Genomic DNA, 17,380 nt, shown 5'->3' with positions numbered 1-17,380 from the left:
CGAATAGAAAAGCGGTACATAGAGCTTAACATTTCGGTCATGAGAAATGATTTTAGAAAAATGATGACGAATGGAATTGGTTATCCGTGGAGGATAATTCTCTGAGTAGATCCGCGGAGTTGGTTGCATAAATTTACTTAGAATGCTTCGTAAGAAATTCACTAGGCTACTCAACTAAGTTGATCCATAAATCACTCTTCGCTAATCTATAAGTGAGTTGAAGAAAATTCTGCCCTCTCTTCATTAGAAAACAAAATTTGTTGCCTAGATAGTCCGGCTTTAAAGTTGCATTCAATGTCTTCAATTCCAACATGATAGGGATCCAAATGATACAAGTTGTGAAAATGGTCAAAAGGTAACCGAAAAAAAAAATAGTTAGGCGTGCTCCTGGATTACAGTTACACCCCAAAATGATGTTTATAATAAGCGCCGAGCAATCACCCTACATTGCGCGAAAAAATACTTAACCTATATATAACCTTTCTCCGAACCCCCAAAAATTTATTATGCACACTCCCTCATTTAAGTTAAACCCCAAAAGTCCCGGAGGGAAACTGGCGACGCTAGGCGCGAGGCACAATAGTGATTCTTATCTACAACTACAAATACAAAGTTCATTGTTATCTTTTTAAAATTATCTACTTTGCCTCATCGATTGCACTATGATTGCATAGGTGTCACTACTTATTCTGTTGCCATCATGGTTGCCATGGCACTAACAACAGCAGACAATTATTAGCCTGCAAACACGATCGACGATTCGTAAATTTTTTCTTAAATTTTACAAGCAGCTTTACGATGGTGAGTAGAAAAAGGACATATTCCAATGTTTCACAAGACGAAGATCACTTTTATGTGATTAATGAAAGACCAGTCGACGATATTTCACTTGATTTTTTTTACAAACCACACACAATTACTTTGTTGACAACTATTTCATCGTTGCTTTTATACTCGGCCTTCACTAGGTAATACTTAAATCAGTCAATGTTTTACAATTTAATTTATTTAAAAAACGTTTTCTTAGAAATGACGACGATTTCCGAGAAAATATCTGGGCTGGAGTAAGGTGTGTAATATTCATTTTTCTGGTTATATCTGTCCTTGCCTTCCCAAATGGACCCTTTACACGGCCTCATCCTGCTGTTTGGAGGATGGTTTTTGGTCTTTCAGTTTTGTACCTAATTGCTCTTCAGGTAAGTGTTCTCATCACTAAAAAATTTATTTGAAAATTTCGAACATGACATTTAATTTCTTTACAGTTTTTCCTCTTCCAAAATTATCAAACTGTACGAAGCATTTTGGTGTGGACAGATCCTTCTCTTGAAAATTTCCACATCGATATGGACAAAGTAAAAAAAAAAAATCTGAATTGTCACATTTCATCAAAATGTTTACTGATGTTTTTCATTTTGTTTAAGGAATATGGAGTCAATTGTTCAGACATTAGTTTAGAAAGGGTTTGGTCACATATGGATGTATTTGCTGCTTCTCATTTTTTTGGTTGGATAATGAAAGCCCTGTTGGTTCGCCATTACGGAATTTTGTGGACGATCAGCGTGATGTGGGAGATTACCGAGGTATATAATGAAACAAAATCTCAATTTATCTTATTCCGTATTCTTATGCTCGATTCATCGCTATTTGTTTTCAGATTGCTTTTGCTCATCTTCTTCCCAATTTTGTAGAATGCTGGTAAGTTTAACAGTACTTTTATTAGTGTGTTTTTCGCCTTTAGTAATACTTATTCATTTTCAAGGTGGGATGCGATTATTCTTGATATTCTATTATGCAATGGTCTCGGAATTTGGGTGGGCATGAAATTGTGTCATTACCTTGAAATGCGCGAATATAAATGGGAATCCATCAAAGATATTCCAACCACATCGGATAAGATCAAACGAGCTGTATTGCAGTTCACCCCAGAGTCGTGGACAAACGTTCGATGGCTCGATCCTTACTCATCCTACATGCGCTTCCTCGCCGTTTGCCAGTTAGTGTTCTTTTGGCAAATCACGGAGTTGAACACGTTCTTCCTCAAACACATTTTTGAACTTCCGCCGAGTCATATGCTCAATCTATGGCGACTCGTTGTTATTGGCCTGATTGTCGCTCCTTCAGTCAGGTAAACATTTATTCTATCCAATTATTAAATTGCTCTAACATTTTTCGTATTTTATCAGACAATACTATACTTATGTGACGGACGCTCGCTGTACTCGTGTTGGCACTCAGTGCTGGGTTTTCGGTGCCATTTTGTTTACTGAATTAATCATTTGCATCAAATTCGGCAAAGAGATTTTTGAACATACTCAGATATTGACTATCGCTCTCTGGCTGGGTATCCAGTCTATCTTGTCTATGATCTGCCTCTATGGTTGCGTATTGTATCACCGGCAAGAAGTGAAAAAGGTTTCAAATCTTATTTTAAAATCAAGTTTAAATTGGCAATTTCATCAATATTCTTTCTTAGACTAAGGGACACGTGGCGTCTAACTCCAAACGTAGATCCCTCACAATCAGCAATGGTGCATCTAAGAAAGGAGTTGCAACTAGTCCACAGCATTGTCCAACAGCAGTCAAAAGTAAAGCGAAAACCGCAAAAATTGCTTAGAAGCCGTTGGAGACCAAATTCCCACACTCAACGACGTGAATCTCGATCTCTCTACGAGAGTTTTAGATAGATCAGTCGATTAGTCCATCAATATTTGTAGATAAATAAGCACGTGTGTCTCGATTTTCTTGAGAAAGTGCGTAATTGTGCTTTTTTTCTTTATCAATCTCATTCAAGTTAACGCCAATTTCCCGCTAGTCCTTGTTCTTATAACTAAGCTCAAGTATATAAATCAAATTGACTCGCTCGTCCTGTTTGCTTTACCAATTATAACGGGACTAACTCAATTCAATATGCATTGAAAATAAAGCTCTGTTCGTAGAAATTCGCACTTTAGCGTTGTCATCTAATTACTTTTTTTTTTCAGGACAACGTTCTGACGGAACAAATAAAATCAAATAAAAAATATTCACCGCCTGTAATCTTTTTTAAACATTTTTAAAAGGAGGGAAGGGGGGTTGGATACGGATAAGCTTACGGCTCCGTCGAGAATTTCAACCGCAAACACGAAATCGCACACACTCAGTGAAACTAAACGCCGCAACGAAAAGCTGTAATTGTTTTGTTTTTTTGCGGAAATCTGCCTTAGGAGGTTAAAATATAATCAATTCAATAACCTTGAGTAGAATTTTGTGCCAAGTCGATTTGCGCGAATCCCAATCTTGTAGATTTTTTTGTTTACGATAAATAGTTAAAATAAAACTTACCAGCTTGCTTAGCCAAAAAATCTATTTTTTACATCAGTTTTCTCGATGTGTAGGTCCTTTTACTCACTGAAAAACCGGGAACTGGAGTAGTATCTTTCTCAGTATCCGACGTGAACAAAGGCACGAAAACAGAAAGTTTTGGTACCACACATTCAGTAGAGCTACGTATATACGTGCTATGTGTGTCAATAATCCACCATGCAGAAAACGTTAGTTCTGTTGGAAAGTCACACTTGTTTTCCTTTTCTCACTTTGACTTATTTCGGGGGCTTGAATGCACTAATATGGTTCATCGTTAGAAAAGGTAATATAGGCAATATCACATGAATTTATAAAATTGCTAATAAGAGGTCGCATTTGCAACAAAATTGGTAGGTTAAAATTGGCATTGAATATATAAAATTGTTGATTCAGAAATAATTTGTTTTTCTAAATACTTTCTCTAGCTCAACAATGTGTGTATTAGTGTATATGTCGCAATAAACTTGAACGCTGGATAAAGTAAAGTCAATTTCCACCTCCTATTCAATGAATTGATTTTCCATCTTTTTATTCTGTTACATCCGCTCGTGGTGGGTGTTAGTGCAGCATTATTATGATAGTTAAGGATCAAACTACAGCGGAAACAGCGGAAATAGATTTTTTTTTTTTACTTTCACTTTCTTTTCTTCGACCAACAAACAATGAATCAGCATTATTTTGATGTCTTTAAAATTGATTGTATTAACATTAAAGAGCAATGAACAAAAGGATCATCCAGCTCAGGTAGTCTACGTGGGAAAATAAGGGGGTGTGCTGAGTTAAAAAACAAAAAAATACCAGGACACGACCAAAACAAAACAAAAAAACAAAAAACTTGAATACCGTTACTTTTGAAAAGTTCAATGTCCTACCCGGAAGACATTGAACTTTGAGATCATCCCCAGGATCTTTTAGTTCAAATATAGTAGGCTATATTGCTCAATTCCGCACCTCAACAACCTGGTGTACACAGAGTCCGTTCAGCGAAACTCTCTTTTCTTTTCTTCATCTGAAATTTCGTTATTCCAACCGAATCGGTTGGCATTAAATAATTTTCAAGGCTGAGCCCCGTCTAGAGGCGAAAGGGAAAGTCCTGCCATGTCCCGATCGCACCCAATCAAAGGTGTGCCGACCCTTTTTTTTTTCTTTGTCTGTTCTCTTTATGAAGCTGAATGGAGTATTCTCCTTAGCTCACTTACCGCTTTCATTATTTTCATTTTATATAACGTCTGAGAACCGAAAGAGCTTCTGCAAGGTAGTGAGAGCTAGCTGCCCAGCACCACCCATACTGCGATGATAACAAGCTCGCTGAAAACATTGAGAAAATTCAAATTGCGTTTTGGGGTTTTCTTCATTGGGCAGCCGTGCGTCTTTATTGGAACCGTTCCCTGCTGGTCTTATTTACCCAGAACTAGATTTGTTTTTCTCCCCGTTTTTCTCCTTATTTCGAAAATAAGAGATTTTGAAGGGAAAGTTAGAACTTTATCGAAATGGGACCGACAAGGTTTTCTACTGGAAGAGAACACCGAACTGTAACAAAACGAAACGAACAAAGTGTATAAATGAGGCTCGGCAAGACTGTGGGCTCCGTGAAACAATAACTACATATGCATGTGAATGATTACCAAAAGACCAGCAAGTATATCAGCTGATTGATCCGTCACTTTCTCTCGAGGCAATATCCTGCTGTTTTTACCGATTCTCGGTCAACACCTATACACACACCGACTATTGTTCGTGTGTCGCTATATCCGACGTGAAAGAGAGGGGTGTGGTGCTATAGCAGAGACTCAAATGCGCACATAGCTGCCGCCCTAGACTCTTATATTGCCATACACCTAACGGGAATAGTCACGTGACTTTCATTGTTTTGTCTTTTCCCTCATCGCCAAACACACACACACACACACATACACACAATCACCAGAGCAGCTCAAAGCACGCCCTCCGGGAGAGAAACAAGGGAGTACCTGAGCTCCAGTCTGGAGTGTTCAGTCGATCGGCTGGTCTAGTACCGTCACCACCACCGTTTTCAATAGTTTGCACACGGCAAATTCTCGATATACAACAGCTCCGAGGAAATTATTCTCTCTTTGAATCAGAATGACCATGAAATGGTTATTGGCGTGTGCGCTTTTATTGACGGTCGGTGCGGGCGCGGTTGACGGTCGCCAGCGATCGCTGATCAAAACTTGTCCAGAAGGTTACGAGTTGGTGGAAAATCCTGTATCAGGTAAAGCCGAATGCGCTTGCCTTCCGTATCATCTGTACTGGCCCATGGATGGGATCTGCTACCGTGAAATGACGCAAGGCCCTTGCAAACCCGGGCACAAGCTGATTTGGAATTCCCAACTCGAGACATCCGAGTGCCAGTGCCCACCGTTCTGGACCCGACTTACGTCTGATGGCGAGTGCTACGAGGAGTACACACAAGGTAAGACTTTCTAATTCAGAAAATTTGCTAAATCATGCTCTGCTATACACATCTCGCAATGTAAGATTAAGTTTAACAATTGCGAATTTCTAATATAAGCTCTTCGTCGTGGTGTATTATACCTACGCAGCGAAAAATAAATTGTGGAGGTTTAATCGGTTTAATCATCCGATTAATTAAACATTTAATTACAACATTTGTACACAGCCGTACTCTATTTTTAAATTTATATGAGAGTTGGTTGGGTGGTTCCGTCTGGCAGAAATGACCCTAACAATAGTCTTACGTCATTAGACCGTGGTGTATAGCAGCTGTAATGACATCATCGTCGTTGAATTTGGTTATGAATGCGGTACTATTTTTTTGCTCGTTTCAAGGTCCTTGCCAAAAAGGTCAACTCTTGATTCAGGAACGTTGCACTTGCAGCCAGAACTTGACCATGCACTACCACCCCGATTCAGGTCAATGTTTTGAACTGTACACCAGAGGGTAATGAACCAGATTTTTTTCACCGGGTCGTCGTCATACAAATGATTGGGCTAGTTTAGTAGCCAATAATATACAAAACGTTTCCCATTCAGGCCATGTTCGTCTGGAAAAGTGCTCCATTTTAACTACAGCACATTGCGCCCGGAATGCGTTTGCCAAGAAGGACACGTCGAATGGGACGACGGCAACTGTTACCAAGTTAATACGCAGCGCGTAGGGCCATGCAACGCGACTCAATGTCCTCAGGTAACCTATATTTTTTTTCGCACAGCTTTCATAGTTACGGAAAAATTAAATTGATTCACAAGATTTTGTGACCTCAATCTAATAACGCAAGTGTCCGGGGATTTGTATATAGGAAACGCCAATTTCTTGTTTCGTGAGCGATGCTGACGGTACGACTGTCAGCTCAGCCAGATGTGCTTGTTTGCCGGCATCCTCCCTGATGGACAACGGTCGCTGCTACGCCGCCTATAACCAAGGTTAGATGTCGATTCGTGTCAAACTAATAAAATAGAGGCAACAATTTTATTCGTAATGTCACAATTCTTTAGGACCCTGTGAATACGGTCACTGGTTCGTCTACGATCGCACCCAACAGCCAGCCCAATGTCTACCTAAAAAGGTCATAAACTGGTCCTTTCAGCCAGGAATTCTATTTTTTAAGTACAGGGTCATCGATTACAGCGCGGTGATTCCAAACGACCTAAATCCGTCGACATTGGTGGTGCTGGTCAATCAAATAATCTTTTGACATTCTTTCGTCTCGAATTTTTCCAACGTCACGTTTTCGAATGTTTTTTCGAGTAAATCTGTTTTCATATCGATAGAACCGTAACATACATTAATTGATTAATCACAGAACTGTCAGCGATTCGACAACTGGTACTCCTGGCTGCAGGACGGCAATTGCTACAAACAGTGGAGACAAGGTGCTTTAATTCAACTCACTTTTTCTATTCATTCAAAACAATTTTTCACTCAGGACCGTGCCAATTTGGCGAGCTTTTCTATCTCGATCCAGAGACGGGCAGAACGTCTTGCCAATGTAAGAGTTCCTGGTTGGCGCATTTATTTGAAGGGAAATGTTATGAACATCACTCGGTTGGTCCATGTCCAGCTGGGCAATATTTCAATTTCGACCCCGTCACCAAAAAGACCGGATGCACCTGCTTCACCGCTTTTGCGCCTGATGTAGAAAAAGGAATTTGCGTCGAAAAGCTGACTCAAGATAAATGTCCGCTCGGTCAATTAATTACGGCCGACGCCGTCACTGGCCAATCCAAGTGCGACTGTCAGGCAGACACGATGAAACAAAATTACTGGCCGGCCGATGGAAAGTGTTACCAGCATTTGACTCAAGGTTGAAATTCACTTTTTAAAAAATGTTAATCCACAAAATTTTGATCATTCAAGAGATGTTTCGAAATATTTTTCAGGGCCTTGTCTAAAATCGATGCTCTTCCGTTTGGACGATCAAACCTCTCTCCCGGCTTGTTTGCCGCCCATCGTCAGCAGTAGCGGCCTCCGCAAAAAAAGGAGCGCGCCATTCAAGAAGCTGTCGGCAACGCATTAAATTATATATTTTTTTTTAGCTTGTTATTATTATACATCGTAACTCGTCGCTATAGCCTCAATAAAGGGAAGACATGCAAGAAGAGAGAGTACAGAAAAGCTGGAGCAAACATATGGAGGATCGCTATCAAAATGTGCGGTACGGTGGCAGCAAAAACGTTTGGAGGTTATGTACACATCATCCACTGGTCACTTACATGAATTAAAAATACCATCTCCAATTAAATAACACCTTGAACTGAGCAGTGAAGTAAAATACACGTATAATTTCTTTTACGATACTTAACTGTGTACCTGTTCTCTAGAAGGACCTTGGTTTTTTCCCACATACAAACTAATTAGTAATTATGGAATTTTTTATATAACCTCGAATTCGCTTTAAGCCGTCGCGCCTTTCATCAGCTACTTTCATGACAATATTGCCAATATTTACAAAATGTTTGACGACGTACATGACTTATTTTGTTATTCATGCAAAATCTTTCAAGCTAGACCACCGGAAGACATCGTTAAGTTCTCCTTGTTGACTGTATCGTCGAGGTACCTACAAACCATAAACTATAATGCATGAATAGGTTTGACTACTATACCTTTGTGGTAGTGGGGTCTCTGACTCTCCGTGAGCTGTCGTCTCCTTCATTTTTAATCATTTGCAACAACACATTTTCTTTTATGGGCTGTACAAGTGTAGCAGCCCGTTAAAAGTCATCTAAAGGAGACGAGGATTTTCACACTTGCCTGTAGACATGTGGTTGGTGGAATTCAGTCTCTCCTATCCCCCAAACAAAAAACAAAAAAATGCGAGAAAAAACGCTTGTGGTAAAAAATGTCTTTCAAGGGCACCAAGGCAATCAACATAATTTGCTGGAATTGTAATAACTTGAGGACCAACATGGGGAAAAACTGCACGAATGTCGGTTACTCATTTCTTTGTTTTCATATGATTAATTTCAAGCGGGGAAGTGTAAGTGTAACACACAAGATTTAATTTGATAGTGAATGAAACAGAAAATCACATTGAAAATTACTAGCATTTTATATTTCCAGTTAACTTCTGTTAATAATTGAATTTAGATGTTGAAGCTCCCTCATAAGTCTCAATATAAATTTACCTTGAACATGACATTTTAAGGTCCTGGAGGATTGCACGAGATGGGCTACAAGGCAATTGGATTAAAATGAACTAGTGTTAGATACGAACATGAATAATCAAAATTAGAACGGTCTTACTTGGTCACAATATGGACACGCTCCAAATACTTTATTCCCCTGCTTTCTTATCGTCTCTCTTAAACTTCGAAGCCACTGCGAATGAAAAAATAAAAATAAACAGGAATTTTTAAATAATTGCGCTGAAAGATGCTACAGTATACAAAAAAGAAAATACCACAATACATGGCTAGCTGCTATAAATTAAACTCAATTAAGTAAAGCACTCGTATTACCTCGTATAGACAATAGATGTGGAATGATTGTCCGCAGTGAGAATTGTCACAAGTGCGCGATGGAACTTCGCCATTGAGGCGTTCTGAGTAGCAAATACAACAGGTCACCTCATGACTCTCTGCTGTTTGTTCACAAGTTTGTTTCGACGGTAGGGATATCTCGAGAAGTCTTTCGAGATTGGTAGTTATTGGGAAATCGCTGTTCCAAGTCTGAAATTTCCGCCATTATGATTAGACATAAACTTATTTAAGCATTTATAATTAAATAAATAAATAAATAAAAAAAAAATCAAATAATAAAAGAGACGTACCTCAACTCGATCTAAAATTTTCTCTCGGAAAACAAACACAGCCGTTTCAGAACCAAGCCAAGTAATAGAGGGGAAAATGCGAGGGTGATTTGGATCTACTTCTATTTTCAGAGACACGTTTGGAGCTGTTGGAAAAATATAAAATTTTTATTTTTATTCTAATTGTAATGACGTGAACGACATACTGAAAAATCCAGTAACATACCAATAGATATTTTCCTGTATGTATCACGTCTTGAGGGGTTTTCAGGTTCTAGAACCCAACATCTACTGTCCAACTCATCCATTGTTTCCCAGAAATCTTGGTAATGTTCTGTTTCTTCACAAAATATGTTGTACATTTCAATCAGTGTACTAGTGCTCTAAAAAATAAAATTTTTTGAATACTTGAGTTGTAAGTAAAAAAAAAATAACACCAAAAACAAAAAACACATAAACAATAATTAATTACCTCATGCCATTCAAAGTTTATGATTCTGGGAAACTCTGTTGAAAACTCTGGCAAATCATTGTTAAATTTGACATTCAAAATGTGTTCACGATTCAAAGAATCATACATTTTCAGCCTGATCTCAGTGAAATCATGATTAACACTTGAGAGCTTCTCCCAGCCTATTTTATCAATCTCATCCAGAATGTTTGAGTAATCTACCGCTCTTAGTTTATCCTTGTCAATAATACAGGAATCTGTTGTGTGATCTTTCTAAATATACAACAATAAAATTTCATTGTGGCATTAGTTATTTTTGTTATTGAAATTATACACAATAAAGTAACCAACGATTAGGAGGACCAATTTTTCAACAAATTCTGCAACACTGCAACAGTTTTCAAGCAAATGTTGATTGAAACCTTTACTTTTACTCGTCATTATTGATCTTAACTCCCAGCTCACATTAACTGTGCATCCCTTATGTGATGGATAGTTAGGAAGTAATAAGTGTAACACATAGTCTTTTCCCTAGAAAAAAAAAACGAACAGTTTATGTGTACTAAAATCATGACAATTCATACCATTCTTCAAGTCTTACGTTTATTACGAGAAGGCAGTCGAAAATGGTTTGCTGATCGTTTAACGGCAATATTGAATAAGAATATTGAGCATTAGGCGTACTCGTCTCCCGTAATTCCATAACTAATAATTTTTCTTCAAATTCAGCGAGACAATAATATTTACAATGATTGAATTTATAAAGAATGATGGACTAGTCTTTTGACAATATTTGTCAGAAACGGAAACTTCGCAGTTTTGGTTTATTTTTATTTCACACACTACTAAATAAGGGTGTTACAAAAACGCGAAGCGAAACGGCGGAACGCGAAACTCCTAAAACGCGAAACAGTGCTGCGAAACGGTCCCAAAAATTTTCGGGACCGTTTCGCAGTTTAGGCGCAAGAGGGCTTACTAAAATGCGAAACGGTAGACGCGAAACAGTCGACGTCAGTGCATTGTTAAAAGTAGTCGTCAAAGTGTCGAACTAGAAGCTAATAAAAAATTGAAAGTAAGTTATTTTTTGATTTTATTTATTTAACAACTGATGACAGTGGATTTGGAGACGGTCGGTATTTACAGCAAGAAGGTAAAACCTGCCGGCCATATGGCCAGGGTGAGAAAGCGCAAAGCGGCATACAAGCATTCATTGCCTTACTCATTATCAAAATCAATTAACGGCGAATTATCTTGTGTAGAATTGATGCCCAAATAGTTATACCGCCAGTTTAATATCAGAAACTATAACCTATTTATGTCTGAGTCTGTAATTATTGACTTTGTACGAAAATATGTATGAAACCAACATAATTTGTTACCAAACCCATCTTTGTTATTCAATTACTCTTTGAATCTGTTCAAACTACAATAAACGGTGGAATTCAAGATGCTCATATTATTTATTTAAATTAAATAATAGTATAATTTTTAAATTTCAAAAGTAAAATATTTGGGTCCCGGACATTCAGGCCAGTGACATTCAGGCCAGCGACATTCAGGCCAGTGGCCTGAAAGTCCCCGCCACTGGCCTGAATATCCAGATCCTTTCAGGCCAGTGGCGGCAGTAGGTAAATTTTCATTTTCAAAGTCTTGAGTCTCTACATACCGTGTTTTGGCGTTTTATAAATATTTTTAGAAGTTGGGAAGGGGTCAGTTTCGTGTCGTCAGAAGAAGTCAGTTTTAGCATAAATTTAGGGAAGTTTTTCTTTACAAGTCCCAACAAAACAATTTTGAGCAGAAAATACCAAAAACAAAAGAAAATCGTTACAAAAACAAAAAAAAAATAGATACAAAGTAACGTTGGGGTTGTTGATTGGAAGAATAGGTAGTAATCGAGCTCTTCAATAGTTCAATTCACATGAAGCTTTTAAATTTTATCTGAGACGACATCTTATCTCTGAAAGAGTTCCCGAGTTAAAATTTCTCACTGACATGCGAAATTGAACGTAAATTTGATGAGGATAAAAAAATCCGTCAGACAAAGATTTACATTACAGAACCGTCGTGTGTTTGTAAAGTTCAAGTATTTTATAGTAATGGAGGTAATGGTTTAAAAAGTTCATGATACACTTCCTAACTTGCCATTCAACTAAAATTTAAAATTACAGACTATTTCAATAAAATTCGCTGCCTTTTTTCTTTAGTGTAGGAAGGTGATTCATTTAAGGCTAGAGTTATTATTATGGCAAAGGGGTTGGCTATATCTTACTGGCCTGAAAGTCCCCTGGCACTGGCCTGAATGTCGCTGGCCTGAACGTCGCTGGCCTGAACGTCACACATCCAAATATTTCACAAGTAGTTTCGCAATTTAGGATGCCCTTGGGCGTTCAGAAATTTAAAAACAGGAAATTTTTTATATTTCAAAAATCAAAGGTTTCGCAAATGGTTTCGCATTTTAGGATGCCCTTAAGCCATTGAGCCCGCGAAACGGTCCCCAATTTTTGGGACCGTTTCGCACCACTGTTTCGCGTTTTAGGAGTTTCGCGTTCCGCCGTTTCGCTTCGCGTTTTAGTAACACCCGAAAAAAATTACATTTTACCTGAACGCTTGCGTTTCGTTCATGAAGTGGAAAGCAAATTCTAAACGTTAATTTGCTTGCGCAGGCGTTAAAAACAATTTGTGCGCAGCTCGCCGTGGATTACTTTCTTTCCGTTTCAGATTGCGGATGACAGTGTTGGGATTCACATCCACATCAGCAATATCTAGAAAACAATTAATTCGTTTCTATATATTAATGAGATTGCTTAATATTTAAACTTACCCACAATCTCTTGCGCTGTCGTGTTTAGATTGGCAGCCACAGCAAAGGGCTACATTATCTTCTTCTTCTGGGGTAACTTTTCTCAGTCTACCGGAACCAACTTGTCTAATTACGTCAAATATGTCAAGAAACCGTATTTGCCATAAACTCACGGTCCGGACCGCTATCCCAAATCAATCACTTATAAATCTACCAGTATTACTTCTTGTCTGTCTACCACTGCTTACCATGTATCTACCGGTGCTCTAGTCAAGGCCATTTCTTCCTCCTCTTGGTCGAAAAGATGTCTGAAGATAAAATTTATTATTTGGTCGTTCAAAGGGTTCTGTTGTTGAGGCTGAGGTGGATTCAATTTCGATTGTTTCGGTTGCACGTTTATTTTGACGTTGATCGGATCTTGTTGAGGGGGGGGGGGGCACTATCTGATTAGGGGTGGCAAGATTTCCGTCCAACTGGATCTCTGGTTTAATTTTAAAGGGTACAAATTGTGGGGGCTTGGTTTTGGTTGGGTGGTCCTACGTTCTGTTATATTGTGCTTCTTCGACGTTTGGGTTGTTCACTTGTTCTTCCGTTTTGTTGATTGTTTTTCTTCCTAATGGTTACTACAGTTCCTAATGGTGTTACTACACTTTCTACACTGTGCTAAGCTGTTTGGAATCGATTATATGTTATCATTACACTTTGCACACTCTTCAATGTGTTTTTGTGTTTCTGGGAGGGCTGCTGCTCCGTATTCAAATTCCTCAGTTGGTTCGGTAAGAGTGAAATTTGGACCAGCTGCGTGTCTTTTATTTTCTATACCTGTCACGGTTGGGCTTCAAAACCCTGAAATGGTTCAGTTTCTGGTAACTCTTGCGTTGGTACTGCGGGTATATTTTTTATTTCGTTTATGTTAACGATTTTTTTAACTAATTCTGCGTACTTTGCTGTTACATTTTGTACGTAATCTTTTAACGTTTTCATCTCTTTCAGGTCTAAGTTTGGGTCGAGTGACCATTACTGTCATTTTGGACATTTTTGAAATTATTTTAGATTTAAGCTTCTCTAAACTTATGATTCTCCCCTGGTCTTAGGTTGACCAACCCTAAGAACTTTCACTCGTTGACGGAAAAAATCTGGGAGATAAATTCATTACTTACATTTACAGTTCATAGATAGATCGTTCACCAATTGTAAGGCGTTTTTGAGGCTGCGGAAGACTTACTGGATAACACTCAAACTGACTAATGAAGCACTTGGGCCAAACTAAATGTATTTGCGGTATCAGAATAAAAAGTATTACAAGCGTTACAATCTGGAGAGCAGAGGTGACACAGTAGAGAGTTGAGTACGACACTGGTATTTGGGAGTATTTCTGGGGTTTATATATTCCCGGTCAGCATATAATTCCTAAGAGAAACTGCAAGCCGGACGGCGTAGTCATCGAGCAGCATTTACAAGTAAAAGGGGACTCTCTTGCGCGTACGTTGTAACGCAAGCCAGTGTCATGCAAAGGTTGCTCAAAGTAAAGCAGAAACTAGAAGGGTGATCAGTTGAAAGGTATTATGGGTATAGTCACAACAGTTCCTCTATGTCTAGAGCTAATGGCAGCCGTGGATCTGAAAGAAAATAATGAAAAGAGTCACATTTAATATGGAACTTATCAAATAATTTTATGTAAGCTCATTTACTTGATTTGGCCTTCTCAGATTTTAGCTGAAACGCATCCAGGGCTTGGGATGTACTTTGACAAGCTGGACCAAGGTCCAGAAAGAAGGCATCGTGTGCAGAAAGAGTAGCCAGTTCTCAGGTTTATCTACAATTTGCCAAGGTTGCTGTTGGGATCTGTGATGGTGGTGGATGGCGATGCATTACCACACAATGAGCAGTTGACTGCCACACAAGTGTAGCCTAATTGGAAGCTGACAAAACTATACATTGTTATTTATCTCGTTTGTTAGCGTTCCTGAGCACACCAAGAGTATCCGATTGGAGACGAAGGGTGGACGAGCTTGCAGCCACGAGATCAGTTGGGAATTTTTCGTCTCGCATCAACATATCTCAACTCATGTCTCCTCCATTTCTGTTCGCCTTCTCACCAAATTTTTTTTGGGCAGTCGCGTGATGTAAATACCTTCACTTATGTAATCTTGTCAATTATTAAAGAGTGTGTGTGTGTGTGCGTGTATTTCGTGTATGAGTCCCGTAATTTGTAGAGCCCCGTCGCAGGATATCCTTGCTGGACACTTTCCAACTCTTTCCGTAACTCACGTGGTCCGGTGGCCATTTTGTGTGCATACCAACTGGGTTTTGTGCTGTTGGGGACTAATCATACGGGGCATTTTATTTTAAAAAACGTTGGCGTGTACGTTTGCCTTAATTTTGTAAACCTGGGTGTAAAATTTTTGTGTTGGGTAAAAAGACCCAATTGAGGCCACCATGGCCAACCCAGAAAAAAGACCGACTAGCCAAAAAAAAGGAGAGTATGTTGCCTTTGATTACAAATTTATTTTTCTCTTGCTCCAGCAGTGGGGGGAATATGAATAAATACCTTATGTTGCTCTTATTTAAGAAAACAAAATGGTAACTAGCTCCTTTTTTTTCTTCCTTTAATCAAGAAACATTAAAGATTCCCGAATAATTGTTTATACTTTATTCAGGGTACCTTGTTTGAGCATTCATGAATTTTCTGGCCTTGATATTCTTCTTATTTTTATGTAATGAAAGTACAAATCAGCTTTCCACTTTCTTATAGTTTGTACAGCAGCACGGGAGAGATAGCCTACCGGAGTCGTTTTTCCTATTGTCTGAAGATTATTACCTCTACTAGCACCCTGGTCGTACTCCTGGTCGTAGTCTACTAGTCTTGAACGTCATTTCCTCTGAGTGTAAGAAAAGATTTGTTTTGTTTTGTTCGTTTTTTTTTTGTTTTTTGTTTGTTTGTTTGTTTTTTTTTTGGGGGGGGGGGTTTTCTTCTTAGCGGTATTTTTCCATCGGGCCTTCATGTCATATCACCAGAGTGTTGAATAACAAATTCCTGACAGAAATTTGATAAAGATATGGCTAATCATCTTAGATAAGAGGATAAACTAGTATTGCAGCAGCATGTCAATCGGATGCAGTTCATTTGGAAAACTGGGTTTAAATCTGACATAAAACATCTTAGCATCCAAAAGAATCAACCAACATAAAGACGGCATTTTTGAGTCAGACGAGGGATATGTTGATTGTTTCTCGCCAGAGGATCCAAAGGTTTGGTAATTATAATTCAATGTTACTTTCCTTCCTTTTATATGTAAACTTAAACATGGAATATTTGTAGGTTGGCTGTCAAGGAATCGAAACGTGTTGATTGAAAAAAAAATTATAGGACATTTTGTGATCATTTAGAAAAGCTGAGACCAACAACAACCAACAAAAGTTTGAACCACTTTTAAGTAATGACCTCAACATTTAATACGGACCTTTAGTTTACCGAAAACTTATTTCTTTCTTGGTTTTTGCAGTGTCGAACTTCACTAGCAAAAAAGGCCCAAGTACCCACGTTATGCGCGACCCTCCCGTTAGATTGAAGGAATCGATAGCCAACATCCGTGTCCAAGATGAAACGGTTCCAGTTGTTCACGATGAAACGGTTCCAGTCGTCCAAGATGCAACTGTTCCAGTCGTGCAAGATGAAACTCATCCAGTCGTCGAAGAAAAAACTGTACCAGTCGTCCAAGATGAAACGGTTCCTGTTTTCCAAGATGAAAATGAACCAGTCGTCCAAGAAGAAACGGTTCCTGTCGTCCAAGATGAAACGGTTCCAGTCGTCCAAGATGCAACTGTTCCTGTCGTCGAAGAGAAAACTGCACCAGAAGAAAAAGTAAAAAAAAAGAGTGGAAAAAAAGAAGGGTAAATGCATATTTTGCATTTTTTCATTTTATTTGCAATTCCAAATTTCACCACATTCGAGATTGCCCGGAACCACGCAAGAAAAAGAAGAAAATTGTTGTATATGTCGAAGTGGAAACTGTTCCAGTCGTCCAAGATGCAACTGTTCCTGTCGTCGAAGAGGAAACTGTACCAGAAGAAAAAGGGGAAAAAAGAGTGGAAAAAAAGAAGAGTAAATGCACAACTTGCAATTCCAAAACTCACCACATTCGAGATTGCCCGGAACCACGTAAGAAAAAGAAAAATAAGTTCTCGGGTTGATATTTATCATTTTTTAATTGTCATATTTGTCTAATAGACATTTATCCTTTTTTCCAAACTTGAAATCTAGTCTATGTCTAGCCTTATGCCAGTTTAGCAATAAATACCTTGTTTCTATTGGATGATGCTTCCGTCAAAAGTATCTAAAATACCTCCCCTCTTCTTATGTCAAAATTCTCCCCTTGTGAAAACGCATTTTTATGTCATTATGTCTTCCTGACATAGTTTTGGCGTATTGAGCCCAAAACAATGCGCGGAATTAGTTTGACGTAAGCGGCATAACGGCATAAAGGCATAAAGGCATAATAAAGTGGCAGTCTGGAGGGAAATTCACTTAGATAACCATAATTTTTGCATTTG

At 38.6% G+C, this 17,380-nt stretch overlaps 4 protein-coding genes across 4 annotated transcripts; 3 read left to right on the top strand and 1 right to left on the bottom strand.

Moving 5' to 3' along the window:
* Nucleotides 1-706: 706 nt before the first annotated feature.
* LOC124206315 (phosphatidylserine synthase-like) lies at nucleotides 707-2,939 on the top strand. The gene is made up of 8 exons (XM_046604057.1): nucleotides 707-968; nucleotides 1,028-1,196; nucleotides 1,263-1,352; nucleotides 1,422-1,580; nucleotides 1,655-1,695; nucleotides 1,760-2,125; nucleotides 2,184-2,412; nucleotides 2,474-2,939. Exons 1-8 carry the CDS (start codon nucleotides 799-801, stop codon nucleotides 2,612-2,614), a joined length of 1,365 nt encoding a protein of 454 aa, XP_046460013.1. The 5' UTR covers nucleotides 707-798; the 3' UTR covers nucleotides 2,615-2,939.
* Nucleotides 2,940-5,211: 2,272 nt separating this feature from the next.
* Nucleotides 5,212-8,121, top strand: LOC124206313 (platelet endothelial aggregation receptor 1-like). The gene is made up of 8 exons (XM_046604056.1): nucleotides 5,212-5,776; nucleotides 6,154-6,265; nucleotides 6,358-6,511; nucleotides 6,624-6,747; nucleotides 6,820-6,890; nucleotides 7,128-7,197; nucleotides 7,251-7,628; nucleotides 7,705-8,121. Exons 1-8 carry the CDS (start codon nucleotides 5,446-5,448, stop codon nucleotides 7,839-7,841), a joined length of 1,377 nt encoding a protein of 458 aa, XP_046460012.1. The 5' UTR covers nucleotides 5,212-5,445; the 3' UTR covers nucleotides 7,842-8,121.
* On the bottom strand, nucleotides 7,833-10,909 carry LOC124206316 (E3 ubiquitin-protein ligase FANCL-like). Its single transcript, XM_046604058.1, has 9 exons — nucleotides 10,628-10,909; nucleotides 10,378-10,557; nucleotides 10,048-10,299; nucleotides 9,802-9,958; nucleotides 9,597-9,721; nucleotides 9,286-9,495; nucleotides 9,071-9,145; nucleotides 8,953-8,997; nucleotides 7,833-8,612 (listed from the first exon to the last, which is right to left on the bottom strand). The coding sequence occupies exons 1-8, from the start codon at nucleotides 10,727-10,729 to the stop codon at nucleotides 8,968-8,970; spliced, it is 1,131 nt and encodes a 376-aa protein (XP_046460014.1). The 5' UTR covers nucleotides 10,730-10,909; the 3' UTR covers nucleotides 7,833-8,612; nucleotides 8,953-8,967.
* A 5,464-nt stretch (nucleotides 10,910-16,373) lies between these two features.
* On the top strand, nucleotides 16,374-17,083 carry LOC124203487 (plasma membrane-associated cation-binding protein 2-like). Its single transcript, XM_046600163.1, has 3 exons — nucleotides 16,374-16,691; nucleotides 16,802-16,988; nucleotides 17,058-17,083. Exons 1-3 carry the CDS (start codon nucleotides 16,374-16,376, stop codon nucleotides 17,081-17,083), a joined length of 531 nt encoding a protein of 176 aa, XP_046456119.1.
* Nucleotides 17,084-17,380: the final 297 nt, after the last annotated feature.

This window comes from Daphnia pulex, chromosome 10 (genome assembly GCF_021134715.1).
Source record: "Daphnia pulex isolate KAP4 chromosome 10, ASM2113471v1".
Lineage (NCBI taxonomy): Eukaryota > Metazoa > Arthropoda > Branchiopoda > Diplostraca > Daphniidae > Daphnia > Daphnia pulex.
This window is presented reverse-complemented; position numbering and strand designations above follow the sequence as displayed.